The sequence below is a fragment of the Rutilus rutilus genome (assembly GCF_951802725.1).
Source record: "Rutilus rutilus genome assembly, chromosome: 18".
Lineage (NCBI taxonomy): Eukaryota > Metazoa > Chordata > Actinopteri > Cypriniformes > Leuciscidae > Rutilus > Rutilus rutilus.
Window position 1 is genome coordinate 12,809,687 of NC_140231.1, and position 25,331 is coordinate 12,835,017.

The following is a 25,331-nucleotide window of genomic DNA, read 5'->3' on the forward strand; positions in this document are numbered from 1 at the left end:
CTTTTGAAACACTATGGCCCTGTCCCAAATTGCACACTTCATGTGCACTTGCAGTCTTGTGGACTTACAATGGCTGCCGCGTACATGTGCCCATAAGTCTACAAGACCGTATATCTCCCATTTGCCATTTTAGGTTTCAGAAGGGTGCTCCCCTTTGAGGCCGATATGCGCCCTCGATGTGCACTTTTGCCGAGGCCGAATTCGATTTTTTTTTACTTGTCGTATATAATGACAAGTCAAAATGACGACTTTATAGGTCACTTAAAAATCTTACTAGAAGGCCTAATTAAACATTTTCTAACAATTGGAATACACACTTTCTGATAAGATAGATTAGGCTAAATATATATATTTTTTTATTCAGTTAGTACTGGGAAACTATATGCTATTGCAATAAGAATGAAAAAGTAGTTAACTTAAAGAGATAGTAATATTTTTTGTTACTAGTACATTATGTTACTAGTTTTTAGTTTTAAGGAATACATGTCAGAGTGGCTTGCCATAAAACATGAGCATGCCTCGCTGTCTTGCTACCTGCCAATCATCCTGAACGAGTATCTAAATGGTCACGCCCAGATCGTGGTTAAGCTTGTTGAAAGTGAATGTTCGCATACCTACGAAAACAAAGTGCCAAAATCTCTGCGCCTTGGCTTTACAAAGATTTTTATGTTGTATGCGGTAGTCGCACACCAGCATGTTTGTCTGGTGTGTGTTTGATTTGATCCTGCAGTTAATAAAAGTTCTTGAGCAACCGAGGGCGCGGTGGAACGACGCAGTCACGAGTGACGTAACTCAAATATTCAGCTCAGCTTGTTTAACAGGCCAGATCTGTCACTGAATAAACACATTATTATTATTTTCACAAAAAATGTCTTTATTTATTAAATATATTATATTTAATATATTTATTAAGTAATTTAAAGAAGTAACATCTAAAAGCAAAGGTATTAGCTACGAGTCAGATAAAACGTCATTCAGGTCTGGAAAGCTGTTCAGTATTTAAATATAATTATTTAAATTATATTTCATTTAAATTGTATATTCAAACACATCGTATTGTTGCTTAAATAATGTTTTAATGCATATAAACATGAATACATTCAATACTGACCTCTGTATTACCTTGAAACATGGTCTGAATTCATACGTTTATAAAAATCGGTCTATTTCACAATATAAATACTTTTTAAAGGCACTTGTATTATTTTAGATTCAGTATTGTGAATAAACAAGCGTGTTTATGTGGTGCTGTAACCGCATTGTGGCTCGTGCCATGCTGACATTCTCTATGAATGAGTGCTTGCATGGCAACAGACTGTGATTGGCTGATTTGTAGGGATACCCTAGATGACCAGCACACAGTCAGAGTGTCTCGGCCAATCAGCACTGAGCTCAGAGGTGCGTAAGACGAGCTAATACACGCACACACACATACACATGTACAGACAGTCAACATTAAGTGCATGCCAGTGTTTCACACTCATAAACAGCAAATGCCGACACATGCAGCTCATGTGTGTCTTTGCTAACTATGCAGCACTGAGAGTCTGCAGTCTAACTGCTATTCACAGCCCTTCCCATGAGCTATTGCAGGTTTGATGAAGATGATGATGATGATGATGATGAAGTGATGTCTTTCTCCTCTGACTTCTGTAAGTCAACAGCATACAGAAAACATTTTAACCTCTCTGTTTGTGTGTTTGTATACTTTATATCAGATTTATATTTTATATTTATGTGAATTGAAAAGAAAACGAAAAGATATGCTGGTAAATATAATTTTTTTTACAATGGATGAATATATAGAGCTGGGGGGGCTTTTATTGTCATGCAAATAATTATAATGCAAAAAGAATAGGCTGCATTTTTTGATAGATATTCTTTGTAGCCTTTTTAGTTAAATGGAGAAAATGCAGGTTAAGGTCCATGTTGACCCGTAAGAGATAGGCTACATAAAAATGCATATAGTTTTTAGAATCGGAACCAAACTTTACAAATAATGATTATATTCAGTACATATCTAGCTGTAAACTCTGTTCACAGTAATAGTTATCTGTATATTATATTCATAGGACAATCTATCTGTAAATTTTTGTTTATAATAGTATTCAACTCTATATTTATTCAGTACATATCCATGTTCTGCACTTATGGAACCACTGTATATCCTGCACTTGCTGCTATTGCACTTCTGGTTAGACCTAAACTGCATTTCGTTGCCTTGTACCTGTACTTGTGTAATGACAATAAAGTTGAATCTAAAAAAAATAAAAATAAAAAAAAATAAGCCATGACTCTCAAAATACACATCATTAATTTATATATTTATTTTAAGAAGAGATATAGCCATTGTTTGAAAAAATTCCAGAGTAATATTTATGTTGTTTTTATTTTCTGTTAGAAAATATGTAGGTTTGATACATCTTGACTGTCATTAGTTATGTTCAAAAAAGAAATGACTGGTTAATACCAGTAATTCTCAGATTATGTTAAATAAAATTTCCCATGAATGTGAAATTTCAAAGAATTTCTCAATTTTGTTTTAAATTAATGAAAAAGGAGTAAATGTACTAATAATAAGGTAATGACATGGTAAAATGCAAACCTTTAAAAACGTGCATTCACTCATTAATGAGAAGTTATTGATCAGAGACAATGTGGGGTTTAATTGAAAACATGTTATTTGTCTTTATAAGCTTACAAACGGATCCGGGAATGCAAAAGTCATGTACAGATATTTTTAATGCAGGGTTAAAGAAATGAGTCTGGAAGATTCTGTTTTTTTTAATGTAAGAACTCCCTCTAGTGGTGAACTAGCTGGCAGATAGATAGATTAGATAGATAGATAGATAGATAGATAGATAGATAGATAGATAGATAGATAGATAGATAGATAGATAGATAGATAGATAGATAGATAGATAGATAGATAGATAGATAGATAGATAGATAGATAGATAGATAGATAGATAGATAGATGTACAGAACTGCTTTATAGATTAAATGAACTAATAGTTGATAATCTTTACAACAGAACTGAATCAACACTGAACTGACAATAGCCGAAGTGCATCATTTTCCTGTTATTACTGTAAAGCTACTTTGAATCACTGCCTTACAGGTGAAATATTAGAGCAGGAAATGAAGACATTAGCTAAAATGTCACATGATGGCCATTGTGTATGTGCGGTCATATGGTGTCTGTTACAAACACTGACCATCTCATTAGACTCCATAGAGAGTCGAGTCTTCTCTCTCTCTCACACACACACACACACACACACACACACACACACACACACACACACACACACACACACACTGTTGCCAGGATACAGGAGCTGCCTTCTACATGTCTGATGTAGTGGGCTGAAATAGAGAATATCCTCAACACTGGGGATGTAATGAGACCTAAAACAAATAAATAAAAAAACTAAACATTATAATAGTGTTGTCTTTCTACAGCTCTCTCTCTCTCTCTCTTAGAAACATTGTAAGTTTATATAAAGAAGTTTCTTCAATTAAAGAAGAATAGGAAATGTTCCATGCGGCATCACCCACTGTTTCCATGGAAACCAGTGTTCCTGGCACCAGCGTGTAGAAGTTTCTCAGCAGGCAGGGCATCATCAGATGTGCACGTCACTGGCGCCGATCAAAGGCTGACGCAACACAATCAGTGCATGGATTAAGCCTACAAAATATTCAATGAGCAGTCTCATTTAAAGAGCTTTAACAAATCAATGCTGCCTTAAGTTCTGGCTAATGTCTGAATATTAAATTATATTACTTCTGAGGATAAGTGGATTATTTATTTGGTCTTTTTTTTTTTTTTTTTTCTACTGCAAACCAAATGAATATGTGCATAGACACCAAAACAGAGCATTGTGTTTAAACCTGATCTAGAACCATGCGTGTAGGACCATATTATGATGCATACATTGCAAAAAAATAAATAAGTCGTTTCTTAAATTATAGATATAAATTACTTTTTAATTAAAATTAATTTCAAAATAATTTGTTGTATTTGAACGCTTATTTTTCTCCTCAAATATGACTGAATAATACTGAATTACACCTGTTTTCCAGAAAAAAAAAATTTTTGGCCACAACTGTAAGAAAAACAACAACAACAGATGGGCTGATTTATATTTACAGATATTTTATTATTTTAATTATGTTGCAAACAATGACATCAAGATATACTGATGAACAATTATTTATTTATGTGAGTGCATGAGTGTGCATCAACAGTGAGACCACAAAAAGCAGAATGAAGTCCTCGATATTGGGGATTCTCAGTACATTAACAAGGCAGAGAAAGCGAATAGCTGGAGTCAGAGTCCGCTGTGTGCTCACAGACAGGAAGTGACACACACACACACACACACACACACAGATTCTACATACACAGCTTTTGGGATGGCAGTGTTTGGGCATACATGACGCTGCGGACCAGCAAGCACAGCAAACTACTCACCACTGATGTAGTCTTATAAGATGCTAATTGTTGCCTTGCACGGCAGCCAGTGGAGAACGTTTTAACCCTGCTCTTGTCTGTCTGCCCCAGGACGCCATCTTCCAATAAATGTGTTCGTAGGAAAACACATACACACCTTAATAGTTAACACAGAGCAGCCTATAGATATTGCACGTCGATCTACCATGGAGGTGTCACACGTCCTCAAACTCCACGAGGTCCTTGTCTTCTTCTGCGACGCCAAAACCCCCCCCCGATTCAAGAAAGACTGACTAGATCGCTCGTCGGCACACGGTGACCGAGCAGAACCACGGAGTACGCCGAAAAGCCTGTACGGGGCGACGTCTCCTGCACACAGGCGGAGCGGGCAAGCAGCAGAGTGACGGAGAAGCAATGAAAGCGCTATATCAAATGACGTCGAGTGGTTCGCCAGGAGGGGTTAATGAAACCTATGAACAAATGAAGCCATTTTTGAGAATGGCGAGGCAGAACGCGGGCGATCAAAGCTGGGAAATATAGTAGAGGTGCTAAATCAGAACGTGGAGGAGATGTAGCTGCATTTGTGTGAAGTGTTTTGTCCCATAGTCCTGAAAATGGAGAATGTGCACAATTAAGAATGAGTAAAATGGCACTTCACTTGCCCTCTATCAGTAAATAAAGTATATCAAGGCCCTCCATTACCATGTTGTGGCGAAGGAGGGTGTCAGAATTATATTTTCTGTACAAAAAAAAACAAAACAATGTAAACCCTGTGTGAAACGCTATTGCCTCCAGGGACAAGTGCACTTTACTGATCCATGTCCTTATAAAAGAGATTCCCCTTCTCATACTGTGTTTTCTGCACTCCTTTTCTAACAGGACAGCATGTAGATTTGCCTAAACTGCTTCAAAAAACGTGTTTTTAAAATGGAAAAGGACTTCATGGATGAGCTTTGAATGTGAACTGAAGTTGCATCCTACCATTTAGCACTTCTAAAAGTGACGAATGTCAAACACGAGGGGAGAGCTGCGCATCCAGACGTTCGTACGGTGAAATTACGTCGCAGACCCCCCCCGGAACAGACACCTTAAGCTGTTCATCTTCAGTCGGTTTACATTTTCTGTAAAGCAGAACGCGACAAACGTTCAAAGGAAAGTAAACGTGAAACGGTTTCGAGCGCCCTGTATCCTGAATTCCCCAAACAGCATCATTCTGCCTTCTGTTGATAAACGCTCGAGGCGAGAGCAGCTCCTGCGCTCTGCATCCCTACCGTACTTTAGATGATGAGAAGCAAAAAATTTACAGTATACAAGTTTTGGATTCACCATGCAAGAATACTTGTTTGACTTTTTACTAACTTTTTTCTTCTTGTGAGTGTCTTGTGTAACATTTAATAAGCTCAAACTACATCCAGAGTAATTTACATAAAAGGACAATAGTAATTAGAAGAGAGCTGGATGAGGTGGTAACCATAGTAATGAGTGCATCCTGGGAGTGGCCAAAGTGGTGGTGCTGGGGGGAAAGGGAAGGGGCAGATCCTACGGCGTTCAGCGACATTCCCACACTTTGACCGTTTGATCTACACTTCCTGTCACCACGTAAGGAGAAGTCTTGTGGAAATCTGCGGAAGAAACGAGATGAAGTTGAATTGATGGATGAATATTGCATTGATGACAGTGTGATGGCACTTTCTGCTTGGCTTACCCAGAGAGGTAACAAAGTGTTCATGGGCACACAGGGTCTTCATGCAGCGCTTGTTCTTGTAGTCCCAGATGCGAAGGGTCTTGTCATCAGCACAGCTCACTACGAATCTCCCACCGGGATGGAACAGAACTCCGCGCACCCAGTTGTCGTGGCCGACCTGAGAGAAGGCGAGAGAAGTACAAGATGAATGAAGAGCCATGTGATTCAGAAAGATCACTTTGAGGGGGTGCCGCTCCAGCGCTTCAGATGATCAATGCAATCAATCACAGTTCTAAATCGCAAGATAGCGTGTCAAAATGACTATTCCCAAACTGAAAATGATCATCCAAAAATCTTAAGTCTGCATTTAGTCACTCACATCGTGTCTCTTCAGAAGACTTGGGTTTAGATTAGACTAGTGTTGTCACGATACCAAAATTATTATTTCGATACCGATACCAAGTCAAGTATTGCGATTTCGATACTTTTTCGATACTTTTCCTGAAAAGGGAGAAACACTCTCAAATATCATTGCTGTGCTTTATTTTAAAACCGGGACAACATTCTAATCATATAACACACTAATAAATGAACATATGAACAGCATATGTGACCCCGCCTGTGAAACCCCGGCTAAAGTCGCAGAATCGAATTATGAGTTAACGAGCGTCAAAGTAGTCATAGCCATAAAAATGACAAAAATAGTCCATGTGTGTTTATTGCTGTAAATGATAGATTATACTATTGGTTTTGAGATGCAATACTTACATTTTCATTTATAACATGATAAATACTGAAATTAATGATTTTATTGACACTACGTTATACTTTTGCGCAAAAAAAAAAACGGACGTGGGCTTCCTTAACATTGATTTCAGTCGTCTCTGGGTTTATTTCGCGCAACAACACTGCTGATTCGTATATCAATCGGTTCAGGAACTTCTTTTCTGTGTATTTTCTATTAGAAAGAGTAAAAACAGACTTTAATATCAATCCGCGAGCGCCGGTAACCAGGTCAACACAATGCAAAGAGAGAGAGAGATGTCAGCCGCGTTTAGATGTCTGTGGTGATTTTTTCTTGTCATAGCCAATTATTTAAGAACTGCTTATTTGTTTTGTATCTTAGTATTCTGCCAATAATATTAAACTAATTTTAAGGACATTTTTGGCCTGCTACGTGTTATTTGCTGGATGATGGTAACGTAATGCGTTGTTTTGACATCTGACATGGCCATGGCTTCGCCGGCGACACCGAAGTATGAGCAGGAACGGAAAATAGCTGCTTGCTTAAACAGCTAGCTTGATATTAATCTCGGTGGAATTGAACTCAAATTATGATTTAACCGGTTTTATTGCGGATTACTTTCTGGAGGATGATTGTGATGATGAACAGGACACTTCTTTGACGAAACTGACGAGGAATTTGACGGTAAGTTTGTGTTATTATTGTTTTATAAATATGTAAATGTATAGCCTACTGTCAGTGTCCAGCCAATGTAATGATATACATATCTGCGATGCAAAAATAGTGGATTTAAATGTTTATTACATTTGTTGATTGGGATTTAGTCAGTTTAAATTAATTACGTTATGGCATGATGTTTATTTGTTTCATTACACTCTGAATTGAAGTCTGCTAACCACCTATAGGCTGTTTCTTGTTCCTATGCCCTCCCCTCAATTAATCAGATCCAGTCTGACTAAACTGAAAAAATATTTTCTGATATTTTCATATAAAATGCTTCATTATCCATTTTAAATGTGAAATTAAACCCACTTCCCATTCTTGCATGTTACACAATCATGTTTTTAGGTATCTTGCTTTGAATTGAAAAAAAAATTGATCTTTGCTTTTTCAGGCAGTGACCAACATGATGAGGAGGACAAGCCAGTTCTGGTGATTGAACCCCACTATTTGTCTGGCGAACATGAAGAGGGAACACCAGCAAGAAGAATTTGCTTCGAATGCTGGAAGTCCAGATGTGAAACTGAAAATCAGTTTCTCTTGCAACTGCAAGTATTTCAATGGGGAAAAGTGTTCTTTATTTTTCAAGGAGGGAGAGTTGCTGTCACTCAGGATTTTATTTTGCATCTAGACAATTTTAGAATGTGTACAAAGTTTGAGACTGACCTGTTAAAGGGATAGTTCACCCAAAAATGATTTACTCATACTCATACTCACCCTCATGTTATTCCAATCCTGTATAAGTTTATTGCTTCTGTTTAACAAAAAATAAGATATTTTAAAGAATGTTGGTAACCAGACAGTTGGCGGCACCTATGGAAGTCAATGGGTGCTGTCAACTGTCTGGTTACAAACATTCTTTAAAATATCTTATTTTTTGCTCAGCAGAAGAAAGAAACTCATACAGGTTTGGAACAACATCAGGGTGAGTAAATTATGACAGAATTGTAGTTTGGGGTGAACTATCCCTTAAAAATTTTTATTTGTTTATTTATTTTTTACTCCAGATTTACTCAATGTTACACCGTGGGCCAGTAAGAGAATGATAATTTCAGAGAATGAGAAATGGTATGTTATTTAATTGATATATTATTGACATTTCACTGATATTTCATTTTACTAATAAAGTTATACAAATCAATCCACTGAATTGACATGGTAATTGTTGCTATGATAAAGCTCTTGTGGTACCCTCATTCATTTCAATGTTTTTATGCTTTTAGCTTTTTGGACATGTACATCATAATAAATAGATCTGTTTTACAAAACTTTAAGAATTTTTCCACTGATGTGTCATATATCACTAAAAAGGGGAGAATCTCAGCTTTAATGTGTTATAAGTCACATATGCAGGATAACTATGGATCAAATGTGTTGCAGTTTTTAAAAATAACTTATCTTTAAATTGGAATTTCTCAAAAATATGATTTTCTGAGGCCGAATTTGAGCAAATCTTTGACATGGCCTTACTCAGTCAATTTTAAATATATCAAGGTTATATTTTCACAGAATGTTCTTTACATTGTGTAGGATGATTTTATGTAAAAAACACTGAATCACAAAAAAATGACTTTAGCTGGGTTTTCACAGGCAGGGTCACATATATATTAAACATTTGAACAAAATATGAAATATAAAAATTAGAGCAATGACATTCAAGGTAAAAAAAATAAAAATAAAATTTAGCAGCATTATCTCATTTATCATAAGAAACATAAGAGTTACCAGAAATAACTTTATCTTGATTCTGAACTTTGAATAAAAATATGAACAGCGATTATATTAAACAATGTTTAATATTGGTAACATATGATAAGCCTCATTGGTGATATAGGCCTATTTGACATATGGGGAGAGAGTTGTGGAAGGCCTATACTTCATGTTAAACATAAATATATAGCAGCAAAGACAACGTCGGCAGTGTTGACAGCAAAATGGGCTACAGAATATATCGTTCTGTATTGAGAGGTGCAGTATTTGAAAATCGATAATATTTTTTTAAATTTCATTTAGGCCTATACTGTATTCATAAAAATGTCATTTATTAATATGTATTCGTGTCAAAATGACACAGAAATATCTTTTCCTATTCTATTTTGCCTGGAAACGCTTCCAACACGCTTGCGTGTCGCGTGAAAAATAGGCGTCGGTTCTATTCTAGCATGCACGCGTTTTCCGCGCATCTGGAGCTGCGCCTGAGACGCGTGTGTCACGCAGGCAGTTATCATGGGAGCTGAAATAAAAACGGACACGCCACGCAGCCAGTGTGTCGCCGGCCTAATCTGGAACGCGGTCTTCGAAGTATCGATACTAATAAATTTAGGAATCGTGACGTTTTTAATTTCCAATTTACTTTTGAAGTAGCGGTGCACCGTGCAACAGAGCAAGGTAGGCAATCCTTAGGTAGGTAAAGTACATTCCTCGCGTCATCTTTTTCTACGAGTCGTGGACCACTTGTGCTCGCAAATGCAGCCATCTCACTGTAGTGTTGACAGCGTGCGTCTTCTTTGCTGCGTGCGTCAGGAAAAAAAACACAGACGTCCATAGGGAGGCGTTTTTTTTTTTTTTGTTTTTTTTAAGTATCGATACTGATAAATTTAGGTATCGTGACGTTTTTAATTTCCGAGTATCGCGATACTTTTGAAGTATCGGTACACCGTGCAACACTAGATTAGACCACTCGATCGAATATTTTTACGATGCCGTTAAGAATTTTTTTCCCCCTGATCTTTAAAGTTTTAGAGGAATGTACTTCAAGGGACAGAAATCTCTCAGGTTTCATAAAAAAATATCTTCATTTGTGTTAGGAAGATGAACGAAAATCTAGGTTTGATACAACATGAGGGTGAGTACATGACAGAATTTACATTTTTGGGTGCAATATACTTAATAAATACAGTAAGCTGAGCCTTGGATAAAACTAACTCTATAATAATGCGAATCATATCGGCGCATTTTCATATCGCAATATCTCGATATAAAGATATATCGTTACATCCCTAGTTGCTAATATTTCATCAAACAATAAATCAAATATAGAGCAGTACTACATTATGATATGCACACTGATGGTTCAAAATAGTAATTTTAACACATTTGCTAAAATGCGCAATATAAAAACGGAGCACACTGTGCTGCTGTACTGCTCGCCACAATGCAGCTTCCCTTTTCCAGCATGAGAAATAAGCAGAAGCAATTAGCTGCTACTTTTAACGTCATGCAACTATAAAATGTCATGCTTTGGTAAATCATAATTATTACAAGTCAAAATTAGTTTATACTAAGATATAGGATTTTTGGTTTTACATCAAATAATTATAATATTACTCACATTAATTATCATTTTGACTTATCTCATAATTACAACAAATTTTCACAGGCGAAATAGACATTTCATCAGGAATCCACATAATTGAGAATTCCATGTGAGGGCAAAAGATTTTCCCACATAGACTTTTTTTCTCAACATGGTTAAGTTGGCCAAGCAAATTCACTGCATAACTGTGCTTTATACATCACAACACTACTGACAATAGACTTTTTGGTTGCACGTAGGGCTGGGCGATATGGCCAAAAAAAAAAATATCACGATATTTTTTTTTATATCAGTCGATATCGATAATTATCACGATAAAAGTCAAATCTTTATTTCTTTCAAGTTTAAAGGCAGATTTTTGCTCCTAAGTGAAAGTTGTAGAAACCAGAGCGTTAATTGTGGTTTTAAACTACTCTTTATTGTCAGAACATATCAGGACAAACACTTGCCAAACAGGTGAACATTTCACAAATCTGAGGTAGAACATTCAAACATTTGTCATTTTTCCTTAACAAAATAAATATCTTTATTGGACAATTAATTTCTTAGTTTCTGCATGTGCTCATTTTTATTTGGTAAAATGTAATATTCTGACTGTTTGAGTTTTATTAAACTTAACCATTGGTCATCCAGTATCATGCATTTAGATCATGATAACCACAGATAAAACCAGGCATAGCCTACAGCAGTGGTTCTCAATCCTGGTCCTGGGGACCCACAGCTCTGCACATTTTATATGTCTCCTTTATCTGACACTCCCAGTTCAGTTCATAGAGCTCTTTCCTAACGAGATGATGATCTGAATCAGGTGTGTTAAATGAGGGAGACATACAAACTGTGCAGAGCTGTGGGTCCCCAGGACCAGGATTGAGAACCACTGGCCTACAGCACCTCACTATCATGGCAAAATGTAACTTTATGGTTTCTATGGTATTTGTATGAAAAACAGTAGCCTAAATACATTATTAAATACTGTAATTATATTCCATTAGTCCTTTAATACATCGTCTACATGAATAATATAATACAATTCAATATGTATATCCCACATTTCATGGTGCAGTTAATATTACTAGGCTAACGTTACAGTAAATCCATGGAAAATGATGGGAATTTGTAGACGGAAAAGCCTTCTGACAGTATCGTTGCGCACAGTGTTTCTCCTGTTAGTCAGCGCTGGTTTCATCTGCCTTTAAACTGGTTTAAATCACTGAGACATTTGTGTTCTTCGCTGAATTCAAGCGCTTCTAACTGGATCTCGTGACCGAGACCGATCAGAGTAAACGCATCTGCTCTAGTGAGCTCGCGCTGCGCTGCCGTTTGGACTTTGAGCCGAGCGGATAAATGGTCCATGTGGCGCGCGGTTCAAATGAGTTTCGTTCTGCTTTTGGCGCATAAACATTATCAAACATTTAACGAACTCTTAATATCGTTTTATCGAGAAAAATTATATCGCGATAATTATCGTTATCGTTTTATCGCCCAGCCCTAGTTGCACGTTATTTTACAGTATGTCCACTTACAGTGTGGGACCAAGAAAGTACTGGGTAATATTGGTGATACTGGGTAATATAACTACATAGGTTTTAGGGGTAGGTTCAGGGTTAGTACCTAGTTATAACCCAGTTATTGTAATTACTCTAGTAAGTGCATAGTATGTTCATGGGGGACTGTAAAATAAAGTGAGACTTTTTTGCTAAATGCTAATGTGAGCGCAACTTTAGAATCTCATGATTTCAAATTGTCATAACTATACTATAACTTCTCATAAATTCAACACTTCATGTCATAATTATGATTTAACAAAGCATTATTTATTTTTTTGTGGTGGAAATGCTAATAATGCACACCGTTTTTTTTTTTTAAAGAGTAGCAAACAGTACGTTTGTTTGACATTCTGAACACAGACAGCGTGACTATAGATATGATACAATGAAACTGCCTGAACTATAGCTCTACTCACCAGTGTCATAAGGCACATGCCAGTACTTATGTCCCACATTTTAATGGTCTTGTCTCTGGATCCAGATAACAGGAATGGCCCAGGCTTTCCACTCTTCTTGTTCTGCAAGAACAGAGTTAACATGACAAATTATTAACAGAATTTCATGATGCAGAAAATGCAAAAACAGGCAGTAAAAATACCAGAAATCTGCCATCAACGAACACAATGTACCTCGGAGCCTGTAGCCTCAGATATGGTGGGGTGTGCGCTCTCAGGGGCCCAGGAGATGCACTCCACCACATGCTCGTGCTCCCGCAGCTCCGCCTTGCACTCCTTGGTGGCCACCACCCACACACGCACCGTCTGGTCATTAGAGCAGCTGGCCAACAGGGTGCCGTCTTGATTGGGCCGGACCATACGCACCCACTCCCTGTGACCCGTGAACGTCTTCACACAGTAACTGAGGCAAGACAGAGAGAATCATTATACATTCACACTCCCAGAATGTTTTGTATTGCTTTGAAATAAAAATGACCAATTATGTAATTGTTCCATAAAAAATAAATAAAAAAAAGTCCATAACCATTTCTTGAGGCAATACCACGGCAAAAATTACAATGATATTCAGAGCTCAACATGTGACTCACTGACTTCCATGAAGAGTACAGTATTCAGCTCACAATGTGCTGCATTATTACTCACCCAGTGGCCACTTCCCACATTTTCATGGTCTTATCCCTGGAAGCAGACACTATGTGATCGCCGTTGGGCATGATGGCAACCGACGACACATTGTGATCGTGTCCTGAGGATGGGAAGAAGATGAACGCAATATAAGGTGTGATGAACAGCTTAGTTACAATTTGTTTCCAGCAACTGGATTTTTGACTAACCTTTGCGTTGAGCAAAAAAAACTCACTTGAATCTTGATTCTAAGGTTACTGACCGATGTAAAGGACAGGACTTACGGCATATGATTAAAACAGGCACCTTTGTTATTTGAGTGAGAGATTAAAGCTGTCAGCCTGGTTAATCCTGCCCCCAAACAGACCTTTACCCATCCCCCCGGACCAACAGGTCCTGACTGAGTCTCAGAGACAGGATTCTCCAGCACACTAATAAGCTTAAAGCCTATATTGGAGGTGGATGCAGTCCACGGTGGGTCAAAGGCCAGGAAGTTCCCCCACTAAATTTGAATAATTATGTGGTAGCAAATGCAGTAAATGGGTACCGTGCATGGTCCTGATGCACTCGAAGCCCTGGAAGTCCCACAGTTTGATGGTCATGTCTGCGGAGCAAGAAGCCAGCAGCTTTCCAGCCTGGTCAAAGGAGATGTCCTGCACTGAATCAGTGTGACCCTTCAGGGTCCGCTCGAAATCCCCAGCCTCGTAGTCCCAAACCTGCACAACAACACAACGGGACAAACATACACACTTTATTCTCAAAGTGATTTAAAATAATGTTGCCCAATTTTGAAAAACTGTTTTTGCAGCTTGAGTAAAACATCTGAGTGCTCTGGTACAGCACAGCAGAACAGCACAATACATTTTTAAAATCAAACTACACCAATACAATTCTGGACAAAACCCACAGCCAATAAAACTTATAATAAAAATATAACAAAATATGTAATACACATACACAATTATATGTTTGATAACTGATATAATTACTACTATGAATACTATAAATAGCATTTTTCCAATTTGTGTTTCTAAATATACACTACCATTTAAACATTTGGGGTCGGAAATACTTTTTAATGTTTCTGAAAGAAGATTCTTATACTCACCAAGGCTGCAATTATTTGATAAAAAAAACAAAACAAAAAAAACAGTAAAAACAAGTAATATTGTTAATTATATAAAAATTCATTAAAATGAATTACAAATTATATTTTAAAATGTAATTTATTCATGTGATTGCAAAGTTTCAGTGTCACATGATCCTTCTGAAATCATTCTAATATGCTGATTTTCTGCTCAAGAAATATTTATTATTATCAATGTTGAAAACGGTTGAGCTGCTTAATATTTTTGTGAAAACTGATCATTTCCCCCCCAGGAATCTTTGATGACCAGAATTTTTTTTTTTACTGCATTTATCTGAAAAATAAATAAATAATAGTTGTAAAAATGAAAGTGTTTACCTTTACTTTTGATCAATTTAATGTGTTCTTGCTTAATAAAAAAAAAAAAAGATTTCTGATCCCAAACGTTTAAATGATAGTGTATATGGAATAATGAAAAGAATAAACAATGAGTGCACATAAGCGAACCATATTGGTCAGGACATGACTGTTTTTGCACAGTTCACACACAGTCTTAACGCAGTGCAGGATTTTCCCAAAAACAGAAAACTGCAGAGCGTCATTTACACAAGGCAAGTATTAACCCTGACTCATCAACTACTTTTTAGGACAACTAGAACAACCGAGCAGTTGTGCGAGCTCTATTTCACACTAGAGCGCCAATCTAGAACGTTAAAAGTACAGTGGCAAAGATGAATAGCAGGTTTTACATCCCGCACAGAAAGACTACACTGCTTCAACTACAACTGCAAATGGCAGCAGGTTAGACAACAAAGTACACTGAGGGGATTAAATCTAGGAGGAAAAAAAAAGGTGTGATGCAAAATGTCTCTAGCAGTCTAGCTGTGATAATTATTGGTGACCTATAGATCTTGACATGGGAAAAAGGAACAAAGACAAGCATAAAGAAAAGCAGACCGAGAACGCTTAAAACTGCACTGCCTGGTGTCCAGAGAACCACTCACTGCGCCGTTGCCCTGGGAAACCAGAGCATCACGATTTCTCCATGGAGATAGGCAGTGACTCAGCAGAAAAGAATGAGAGCAGATGGATTTGAAAACTAAAATGTGGCACAAGAAAACATCCATATAGCATATGCATGCATACATCCTTGTACAGCCTATATCAAAGTCAAAACATATGATGCATAAAAATACAGAACCAAAGAAACACCTTTATAGTGGCGTCCTCTGAGGCGGAGACCATGAGGCTGAACACAGGGTGGAAGATGACGCGTGTGACAGGGCTTCTGTGACCGCTGAGGGCGTACTTCTCAGGCGGGCGTGGGATCCACTCTTTGGGGTCTCGTTTCTGTGCCACGGGGCCTCCTAAAGTGATCTCCTCCTTAGCTTCATTTAGTTTGGACTCCAACTCCATCACCTAACATAATACAGGAAAAACTGGGGTTAAAATGCTGTATATTTTGAAAAACAGACTGTATTTGAACAATACTGCCTTGTTTTTATTTACTCTACTGTACCTTTTTTTGTAATCTGATGACTGAAGTCCATTTCTTTTCCAAAAGGCCTGCATACTTCTTATCCAACTCCTCATTCTAAAATTATAAGTCAGAATGACAATGTGACATACTAACAACATCAAAGGGGAATGCCTTTTTAAATTTTAAATCTTAGTGTGAAAATGTGTTAATACCATATCTAACTCTGCCTCCTTCTTAAAAACAGAATATGCCTCTTCATAGCCATTGGAGCGCAGATAATCTGCTATTGCTCGATTTCTGAAAAGCAAAGATGGGACTTTATTAGACAAAGAGATGTGTGATCGTGCAGTTCAGCCCTAATAAAAAACTCCCAGACAGTATCAGTATGTGATCATCATCACCCAATTCAACTGAGATTTAATGCATGTACGGTGAATGATCAATGATGAGACTGGATTTAATCACATTAGCAGTGACAGAGATGGGTCATTCCGTGTCAACTTAACCAGAGGTCCCTGGTTCAACTTCAAACTTTTGATTTTGTTCCTATTTTTCTGTAAAACGACGGACATAAATAGTGATGAAAGTCAATTAGTAAAATCTGTTGACTTTATTGCTTAAAGGGATACTCCACTTTTTTTGGAAATAAGCTCATTTTACAACTCCCCCAGAGTTAAACAGTTGAGTTTTACCGTTTTCGAATCCATTCAGCCGATCTCCGGGTCTGGCAGTACCACTTTTAGCATAGCTTAGCATAGATCATTGAATCGGACAAGACCGTTAGCATCTCTCTCAAAAAATAAGCCTGAAAATAGTCCTCCAACGTGACCGGGACTAAGTTTGTCTAAGCTATTAGACCTATTTTCAGGCGCTGCGTCATATCATTACGCCTGCTGGACTCATGGTACGGCAGCAAAGTTTCTTGATTATTACGCAGGAATGAGAGTATAGTTCCTAGCCATATCAGCCTAGAAAATCACAACTTTACATTTTCCGTCGGTCTTAGTACACGATGTAACTACAGAAGAGTCAAGTTTTAAATAGGAAAAATATCTAAACTCTTTGGTCATTTTTTTGAGAGAGATGCTAATGGTCTTGTCCGATTCAATGATCTATGCTAAGCTATGCTAAAAGTGGTACCGCCAGACCCGGAGATCGGCTGAATGGATTTGAAACCGGTAAAACTCAACTGTTTAACTCTGGGGGAGTTGTAAAATGAGCCGATTTCCAAACAAAGTGGAGTATCCCTTTAAGTCAACAGATTTTATTAATTGACCTACCAATCTCTGTGTAAAAATAAAATAATGATGCTGCCGTCTTTTTACAAAAACAAATTCTTTGTTTCATTATATGCCAATGGTGACAGTTCAAATATGGCATATTTTGCCTCAAGTTTGCATGCCTGTAACTCAAGAAGTAATACAAAAATATCTTAATATTCTTTTAGATTCTGGTGCTTATCTTAAACTTTCCTTTTGGTATCTTCATTTTAAAGGCCCTCAATGGTTCAATCCCAGAGATATGGAGATCTTAATGCGGCTCAAGGAGTAAATTCTACACATTTTCAGTGGTCAAAAACCAAATCTGGGTCACTTTACATACAGCGGATACTTTTTTTACTCCTTTTACAGAGTTATATCTAAAGAACAAATGAAGAGTTCAGATGCAAAAGCCTCTAAGTGCCATCTGAAATTTTCTTCTAGAATGATCATTTTTATCAAGCTTGTATATTTAAGTTCAGTAAATGACAATTCTTAAATGACAATTCATGGGTAATTTTCATTGCCATTTAAGTGAAATTACTGAACTTAAATATACGAGCTTGATAAAAATGATCATTCTAGAAGAAAATTTCAGATGGCACTTAGAGGCTTTTGCATCTGAACTCTTCAAATAATGTTAAAACTAGAAATGTATCTCATTTTTTTCTATCAGCTCAACTGCATAGAACATACCTGTCTGAGTGCCATACATATTATCATTCCTGAAACTCAAAGTATTCAAGATATCTCAAAATCCTTCTAGATTCTCATTCTTAATTAACTTTTCTTTTGGAATCTTCCTTTTCACGGCCCTATATAACTCAGTCCCATAGATATGGGGATCTCAAAGCAGCTCAATGTTCAAATTGTTGAATGTAGTCACATGTGGTCACATCACTACACAACCATGCAAATGTTGTTGGGGACATCAACACTCATTGGACGTGCAGACTGCACAGCGCAAAGTTTTGTGAGTGACAACAGAACTGAATCTGCTATATTATTGTTCAATTTACAGAATCCAGATATCAGTCCTGAAATACAGCTGTGTACACAGAATGAAATTAAAGTGACCACTATATTTAGCTGCAGTGTGTATGTGGCACTTCTTTAGCATTTGTTTGTTAGTTAGCATATACAAACAAGTAAATGTAAAGATTTTTAATTTAACCAGACCAGCTGGCCATCAATTACCACTATTAAAAGAACTTAATCCGGACCCAAAACACAGTAGTGTTGACAGGTGGCAACAATTCGAAAGCAGAGGCTAAAAAAATGCCTCTGCATCATTCACAATATTTTTAGCTTTATTTATGACACACTATCTTTATAGATACTTTCTATACTCTGTAATGTAATCCCTTACAGTTTATTTGCCATCGTTACCACTTTACTCACTGATTTGATAGATGTTTTGGTGATGCAATAATAGTCGCACTACATGGTTATAAAGAGTGCTCTTCCATCTCTGAATGAAAGTGGAGACCGGGGAAAAACCGGAGCAGGAAAGTAACCAAAACAGTGCCCTGGTTGTCATGGACACCTACCAGCGAGGATGGAAAAAGTCTCAAATGACACAGCAGGAACGGCCAAAATGGAAGACTGGGCACTTTCACTTAGTCTCAGTCTCGACACACACGCAGAGCCTCTCCTTTTATCTTCCTGTGCTTCATTATGTAAATGACTCTTTCACCTCTTCAGATGATGGTGAATATTTCATTAGCTGAACAATGGATTAAACTGAGGTAGTGATGTCAGGTAGTGAACCAGACGTTAAGTTTCTTAATGGTGACTTGGGAAGAACTTTTCCCCCAAACCTATCCTATCCTGAGCTGATGTCATATGCAGCAGACAGAAAAATAAATCCATTTCATACTTTCAAGTGCCCAGCCCAAAATACGTCCACTATCTTCTACCATCTAACTCTGAAAAGCAAAGTAGCAGATGCAATACAAATCGATATAAGATACAATCTCGATTCATATTATGTGATAATAAAATTAAAAAATTCCCCACCTCTAGTAAAAATGTCCCTGGAAATGTATTTATGGGGGGAAATTATCACTCCTTAATGGAAATGTTAATTTCTGTCACTGCACTGCACAGAATATGAAAATATTTGTGAATCAGCTGTCCATGACAGGCCTAAACCAGCCACGGTCTCTGTCACCAGCCAAAATATAGTCTAATTCCCGTTATTGACAAAATCCCCAAAAATAGATTGCTTTCGTCAATATTACACACCCCTAGAAACCAGTTTGACAAAGGTCATTTGGTGTCAGAGCAGAAATTATACACTTTAAAGAAATGTTTAAGAAAGTAAAGTGAGATTCAACTTCAGTATAGTGATTAGATAGGCCTCAACTGGTTACGTCTCTGATGTTTGTTATGTGGCTTTGGCTTAAAGGCTTCAGCAGTACAAGCTCCCAGAAATAACTTTCCTTCCAAACAAGGTGGCCAGCCAACAAGGACACATCCAAAACTGCCTTTCCCCCCCCCATTTCATATCTTCTTAATACAGCTTCTTCTAACCATCACCCTTTAAATCAGCGAGATTATCCAAAAGACCCCTGGTGCTACATGAAGCGTGGAGGATGCACAAGGATAGTCACGTAATTATGAACCCATCCTCCACTCCTCAGTCATGAGGCTTTATGAAATATTAAACCTAACTTGCTGTCGCAGGAAGCTCCCTGAGGCGCAGGCAGTCATGCTCTTCACCACTGCAATGAACTGCACTTGATATCAGGTTTCACAAGGTATAGCCTAATCATTTTATTTGATCACATGTTGATATTTAAGCATTGCAGAGTCAAACAGACACTTACTGTATTTTCCGGAATACAAGTTGTGTTTATCATCTGAAATGTTCTCGACTTGTGTTACAAAGTGACTTAAATAATGCAATTAACACCTAGCACGCAAAACAAACACAAAGTGTGCACTTTTTTTTTTAGATAACATTTAGATTTGTGCCAAATGAGAGAAGTACAGGAGGCCACATTTATTTGTATAGTGCAGTGACAAGTTAAATTAAATGGATACCTCAATGCTAAAAAAAACAATGCAATTCTGACCAAGTGTGACTTTTTCACCTTATTTTTAATGTAAGAGCAGACACAGACATTGAATAATTTAGCTGTACAAAAATATTCCACTATGCTGCTTGATATTGCAAACCGGCATCATATTTTATTTATTGTCATTATCATAAACACACTGGTCTGTAGCGCATACAGTTTTACCATTTACTGCACTTTGTTATTCTTCTAGTAATACTTGTAGCTAGGGCTGTCACAATAACCGCAATATTGTTTTCTTTTTTCATAAGGCTATATCCTTCTTTTTTGAACTTCATGCACGTGCAGGGCTCTACACTTACTTTTTGAACAAGGAGCACTGGTGCACCTAAATAAAAAAATTTAGGAGCACAGACAAATATTTGGGGGCACAGTCATTTTTGTTGTATAAGTTTATCATTATAGTTTTACCTGCTAGCTACCTGCCTGCTAACAGCGGCTTGAACCGTGCGTGGGTTGCTGGGCTGTGATTTGTTGATGAATGCATCCCTGCAGCGAGAGTGCCGAGTGGATGCCGAGTGTTTCACCAGAGCATTCCTCCTCAGATTCGGATTACCGGAGATAAAAAGTGAGGAGCCTGCGAGTGACAGAGGGGCTTCTTTGCAAAACATTAGCTTCGTCGATGCCTGGTACTCTAGCCACTCGAAATCCTTTAGCCAATCCGGGTTGAATTTGTAGACTTTTTCATCCGTTTTAGTCTTCTTTTTGACACTTTCTTCCTCGCTCGTGTTTTTGTGTTTTTCCTGTCCATTGGCTGGTTTAAAAAAAGCGCTTATGCTCTGCATTTTGTCGCAGTTTTCCAAGCTACACTAGCCTACTAACGTTAACGTTTACTAGGCCTACTTGTTTATATCAGAGGATGTTTTAAGAGCGAATGAATTCGCGCTGTTTTGAAATAGTTCGTGTGTGGGCACTGTAGTTTTTTTTTATGAGGCTACAGACTAGCTACTGAAGATTTAGGCCTAAATAACTGATGTCCCGGTAATATAGTGTCTTACTCTGCCCCTCCTCATGATGATGTATTTGCAGCTGTTTCTATAGAAAAATGCTGTGTCACTCGCACGAGTGCGCCCAAATATTTTTTCACGTTCGCACGCCGAAATATTTACTCGCATGTGCGAGTGAAATGGGCGCACTGTAGAGCCCTGACGTGTACTGAATGTTAAATAAGTGAATCATGATAACAAAGACTGTTTATCATGGTGATTTGTACAGAGGCTTCGTGGATTTGCACTTAAGCCTAAACAGATAGTGAATGACAGATCGAGTGTGTGCGATTACCTGCGTCTGTCTTTGAGGCCAAGTCATATATATATTCGTGAAAAGGTTGCCGAGTCCAAGAAAAGCAAAATATTTGTTGTATCATCCTTTTAACGTTTAAGGGTATTTACCACGAATGGCGTCAGCGCTGGTCAGCATCCACAGCGCAAGGAAGCCGCGAGAAATAAATATCAGCACGTCACGCACTGAATCAATGCCATTGGTCTCTATTAAGTGAAGCTTCAGCTTCTGCGTTACCCATTGCTGGTCAGCTGAGCCTTGAAAAGTGGAGCTCAAAGTTAAAAATAATTAACACCTTGTTTCATTACATATATCTTTTTAATGAATCAGCGTTTTTGAACGTGTTTGTTGAATGAACAGTTTAATGACTCACTCAAAGACAGTCCGTTGCCGTAACAATGTAACTGAGAGACAGCCTTTCAATGCGCATAGACGCCGTTTAGTTTCAGTTACATTGGTTCCTGAAAATGTCCTTGTTTTTGTGCATGCTGACCACATCGTAACACTTATTTATATAGCAATAAATAAATATAAATAAATCCAAATAAATAAATAAATGCCGATAATGCCGCATATCGCGCTATTGAGACACTCAAAATTACCGCAAGGGAAATTCCTTCACCACGATAGCCCTACTTGTAGCAGCTAATGAATCTGAAGTCTTGCACACTGACAGAAAATAGCTTACTTCCGCATTGCAAATAGTCAGGTGTGACTTATTTTCCAAAAAATATGGTAAATGTCAGCCTATTAATGTGATTGAGATCCAGAGATGCATGTTTTGACTGCATGAGAGAATATGGACTCACAGTTCATCTCGTTGCCTCTGTGACAGCACCATTGTGTCAGGAGGGTGGGGGCGCTGTCTCTGCCCCGAGTAAGGAGCTGGCGAACAGTCCCGAGCAGCTCCTCAGCAGGACGAACTGAGGGATGAGACACAATCTCACACTCTTGTGCAAACCGAGGTTACTTGGGCTTGGATGCTTCCTCCACAGCGACACACCAGACCACCGCAAAACAGATGCTGGAACTAACACCAATTTGATCCACTTGCCATCTAGGGAGAAATAGGGGGAAACAGATAAATTAGAAAAGAGACATTAAAGCAGTTCATACAAGATAAAGGTGAAGCGGCAATAATCGTGACCTTGACTTGAGCCATGTACCCAGACACAAACCTTTACAAACACAATAAAAGAAAGAGCCATAATTCATCCATTAGCATTTTAACTCACTCTCCAACTTATATTAAATCAAATGTGTATCTGCCATTCTGACCATGTGCACTCACAATAAAGCATCACAGCCCTCCCAAACATCCACACAGTAACATTCAGCCCTGCGATGACAACCAGACTTGAAGTGCTGGCGGTGGCGTGGCGTAAATCCCCTCTGCTAATCCTGAGGGGATGGTGGTCCAATAAAACAGTCGTCCAGACGAATAGTGGGGTGTTGGGGACTGAGACAAGACTTTGTAATCCTTTCAGTAGGTTTGACGGCCTGCAAATATCCACTCTAATCTGTATGGTGCAAACTAAAAATGCAGGTGAAAAATGTCTAATCTGGCCTTCCTAAAGCAGATGAGATATCCACATTTTGGACTTGGAAAAGATATTAGGCCTAAATATTGTTTAATGCAATTCATTTCTAAATACAATGTTCACTTCAACAGCCCTTTCATTTGAATTTTAAAAAGAAGTTTTGCTGTCAATTTCAAAAACTGGTTGGGTCATGCAATATATAACAAGTAAGGAGAGGTAGAATAAGCAAAGTGTGTCATATGACGACACATATAATGTCAGTTATCACAGTGTTATGAAAAAAAAAACCCACATATGTACATTAATAACAACATCATTAACTAACTACATTACTATAGGGATAGGATTACAGCAGGGGTGCTAAACTCAGTTCCAGGAGGGCTGCAAAGTTTAGCTTCCCTAATTAAACCTGATCCAGCTAATCAAGAAAACTACAGGTATGTGTGTTGGAATTACACTCTCCAGGGCTGTAGATCTTCAGGTACTGAGTTTTGCTAAATATAATGAACATATTGCTGCTGCCAAGACAATCCTAAAACAACAAAACAGCAACAAACTAAGAAAAATGCCTTATGTATCGGAAATGAATCTTTTTTTAAGTCACTTTAGTTGTTGTTATTATTGCATTACACAATATTTCTGTAGTAATTTCACAATCATCCAAGTCTTTATTTTGGTGGGAAACTGAAGGATAAGTGAGTTCAACTAAAATTGATAGGCTAATGTGCAAAGGTTTTAGTTTCGTGGACTTTCAATGAATTGACTGGACAAAAATGATGAGAGATGAAAAATGATAATTTTTTTTTATTATTATTTGTTTTGAAAATGAACAAAAGTCTCATGAGATTGGAACACCCTTTTGGGTAAACGATCACATTAAGTCCCCCTGTAGTCAATTTTATCCCTTAAAACTCATCTTTGATCACTAAAATGACATTTTAAAAAGAAAATCCTGTGCATTTTTTTTACTCACACCTTAAAATAGCTTGAATGTAACTCTACACACTCGCTTCATTTAACATACGTGGATAGTGGATACGTGAATATGAAAATTAGCCCAGGCTCCACTCACTCACACCAGCTCAGAGACCGACACAGTTAACTCATATACACAAGTCAATGTATCAGAATGGTAATGCGTTTCATGTATTGCTCTCTACAACGTCGGACACATAATGGTAATTAATTAATTAATATGATTAGCCTTTTGCTTGACTATGTTATTAAACAGCTGCTTATGTTACAAAAAACAATATCAACAGAAAAATATACTGGGATAACCTGTCTTCTCTCGAGACCGCAGTTAATATGCTAAAGCCCGCCCGCATGTTGACGTGATTGGTTACAAGGTAGTTTGTGACGTCATAAACATCAGCGATTTCAAAATGTGCTTTTGGTTCACAGCAGTTTTAAGAAGAAAACACTCAGCAATGGTGCTGCTGACTTATGAATTTGTACATGGTTTGTCTTAAAGCAACTTAAAAACACCACATAGACATATAAACAACATTAAAAACTTAATTTTCACCACTCTTAAGTCTTTTGTGTAGCTCACTATAATTTGAATTACACTCCTGCCAAACATAATAATCACGTTTGGAATAACGTCAATGCAAAAATAAAGTAAACAGAGCACTTTGCGTTCTGCCTGCATGTTACCACAAAACTGAACTGTGGACAAAAAGTGAACCAACTTTTCATGTGGAGCAGTAAAATATAGCGAACTTCAGAGCCTGCTGAAAACACGATCACAAGTCACATACCACGTGTGCTTGGAGTACGTGTCGTTAAGGACAGAACAGAGCGCCGCTCGTTCACTTTGAAGCATGCAGCACATTCAAACTAACATATTAGCCACATGGTGCAGCTCTACTTGTATTATTATTGAATACATTTGTGTGAAGGTATTACTTCTGCCTCAAACAACTAATTGTTAAGAGTTACGATTCATGTCCCAAGCAGGGGAAATAATTAATCCTAACTTCCCTGCATTACACAGAGTAAAGGTCAGTATACATCTCCGTTAATGAGCACGAAAAGCAAGCTGTCA

At 37.7% G+C, this 25,331-nt stretch overlaps 1 protein-coding gene across 1 annotated transcript in view; it reads right to left on the reverse strand.

The window, feature by feature from the left end:
- Nucleotides 1-4,139: 4,139 nt before the first annotated feature.
- Nucleotides 4,140-25,331, reverse strand: part of pafah1b1b (platelet-activating factor acetylhydrolase 1b, regulatory subunit 1b) — a 28,753-nt gene continuing 7,561 nt past the window's right edge. The window contains exons 2-11 of the mRNA XM_084387111.1: nucleotides 22,550-22,797; nucleotides 16,330-16,414; nucleotides 16,157-16,231; nucleotides 15,850-16,056; nucleotides 14,098-14,266; nucleotides 13,569-13,671; nucleotides 13,098-13,326; nucleotides 12,885-12,986; nucleotides 6,162-6,318; nucleotides 4,140-6,078 (exon numbers count right to left, since the gene is read on the reverse strand). Of these exons, the coding sequence (XP_084243237.1) occupies nucleotides 6,005-6,078; nucleotides 6,162-6,318; nucleotides 12,885-12,986; nucleotides 13,098-13,326; nucleotides 13,569-13,671; nucleotides 14,098-14,266; nucleotides 15,850-16,056; nucleotides 16,157-16,231; nucleotides 16,330-16,414; nucleotides 22,550-22,581 (1,233 nt within the window). The 5' untranslated portion in view covers nucleotides 22,582-22,797 and the 3' untranslated portion in view covers nucleotides 4,140-6,004. The remainder of the gene's footprint in view (nucleotides 6,079-6,161; nucleotides 6,319-12,884; nucleotides 12,987-13,097; nucleotides 13,327-13,568; nucleotides 13,672-14,097; nucleotides 14,267-15,849; nucleotides 16,057-16,156; nucleotides 16,232-16,329; nucleotides 16,415-22,549; nucleotides 22,798-25,331) is intronic.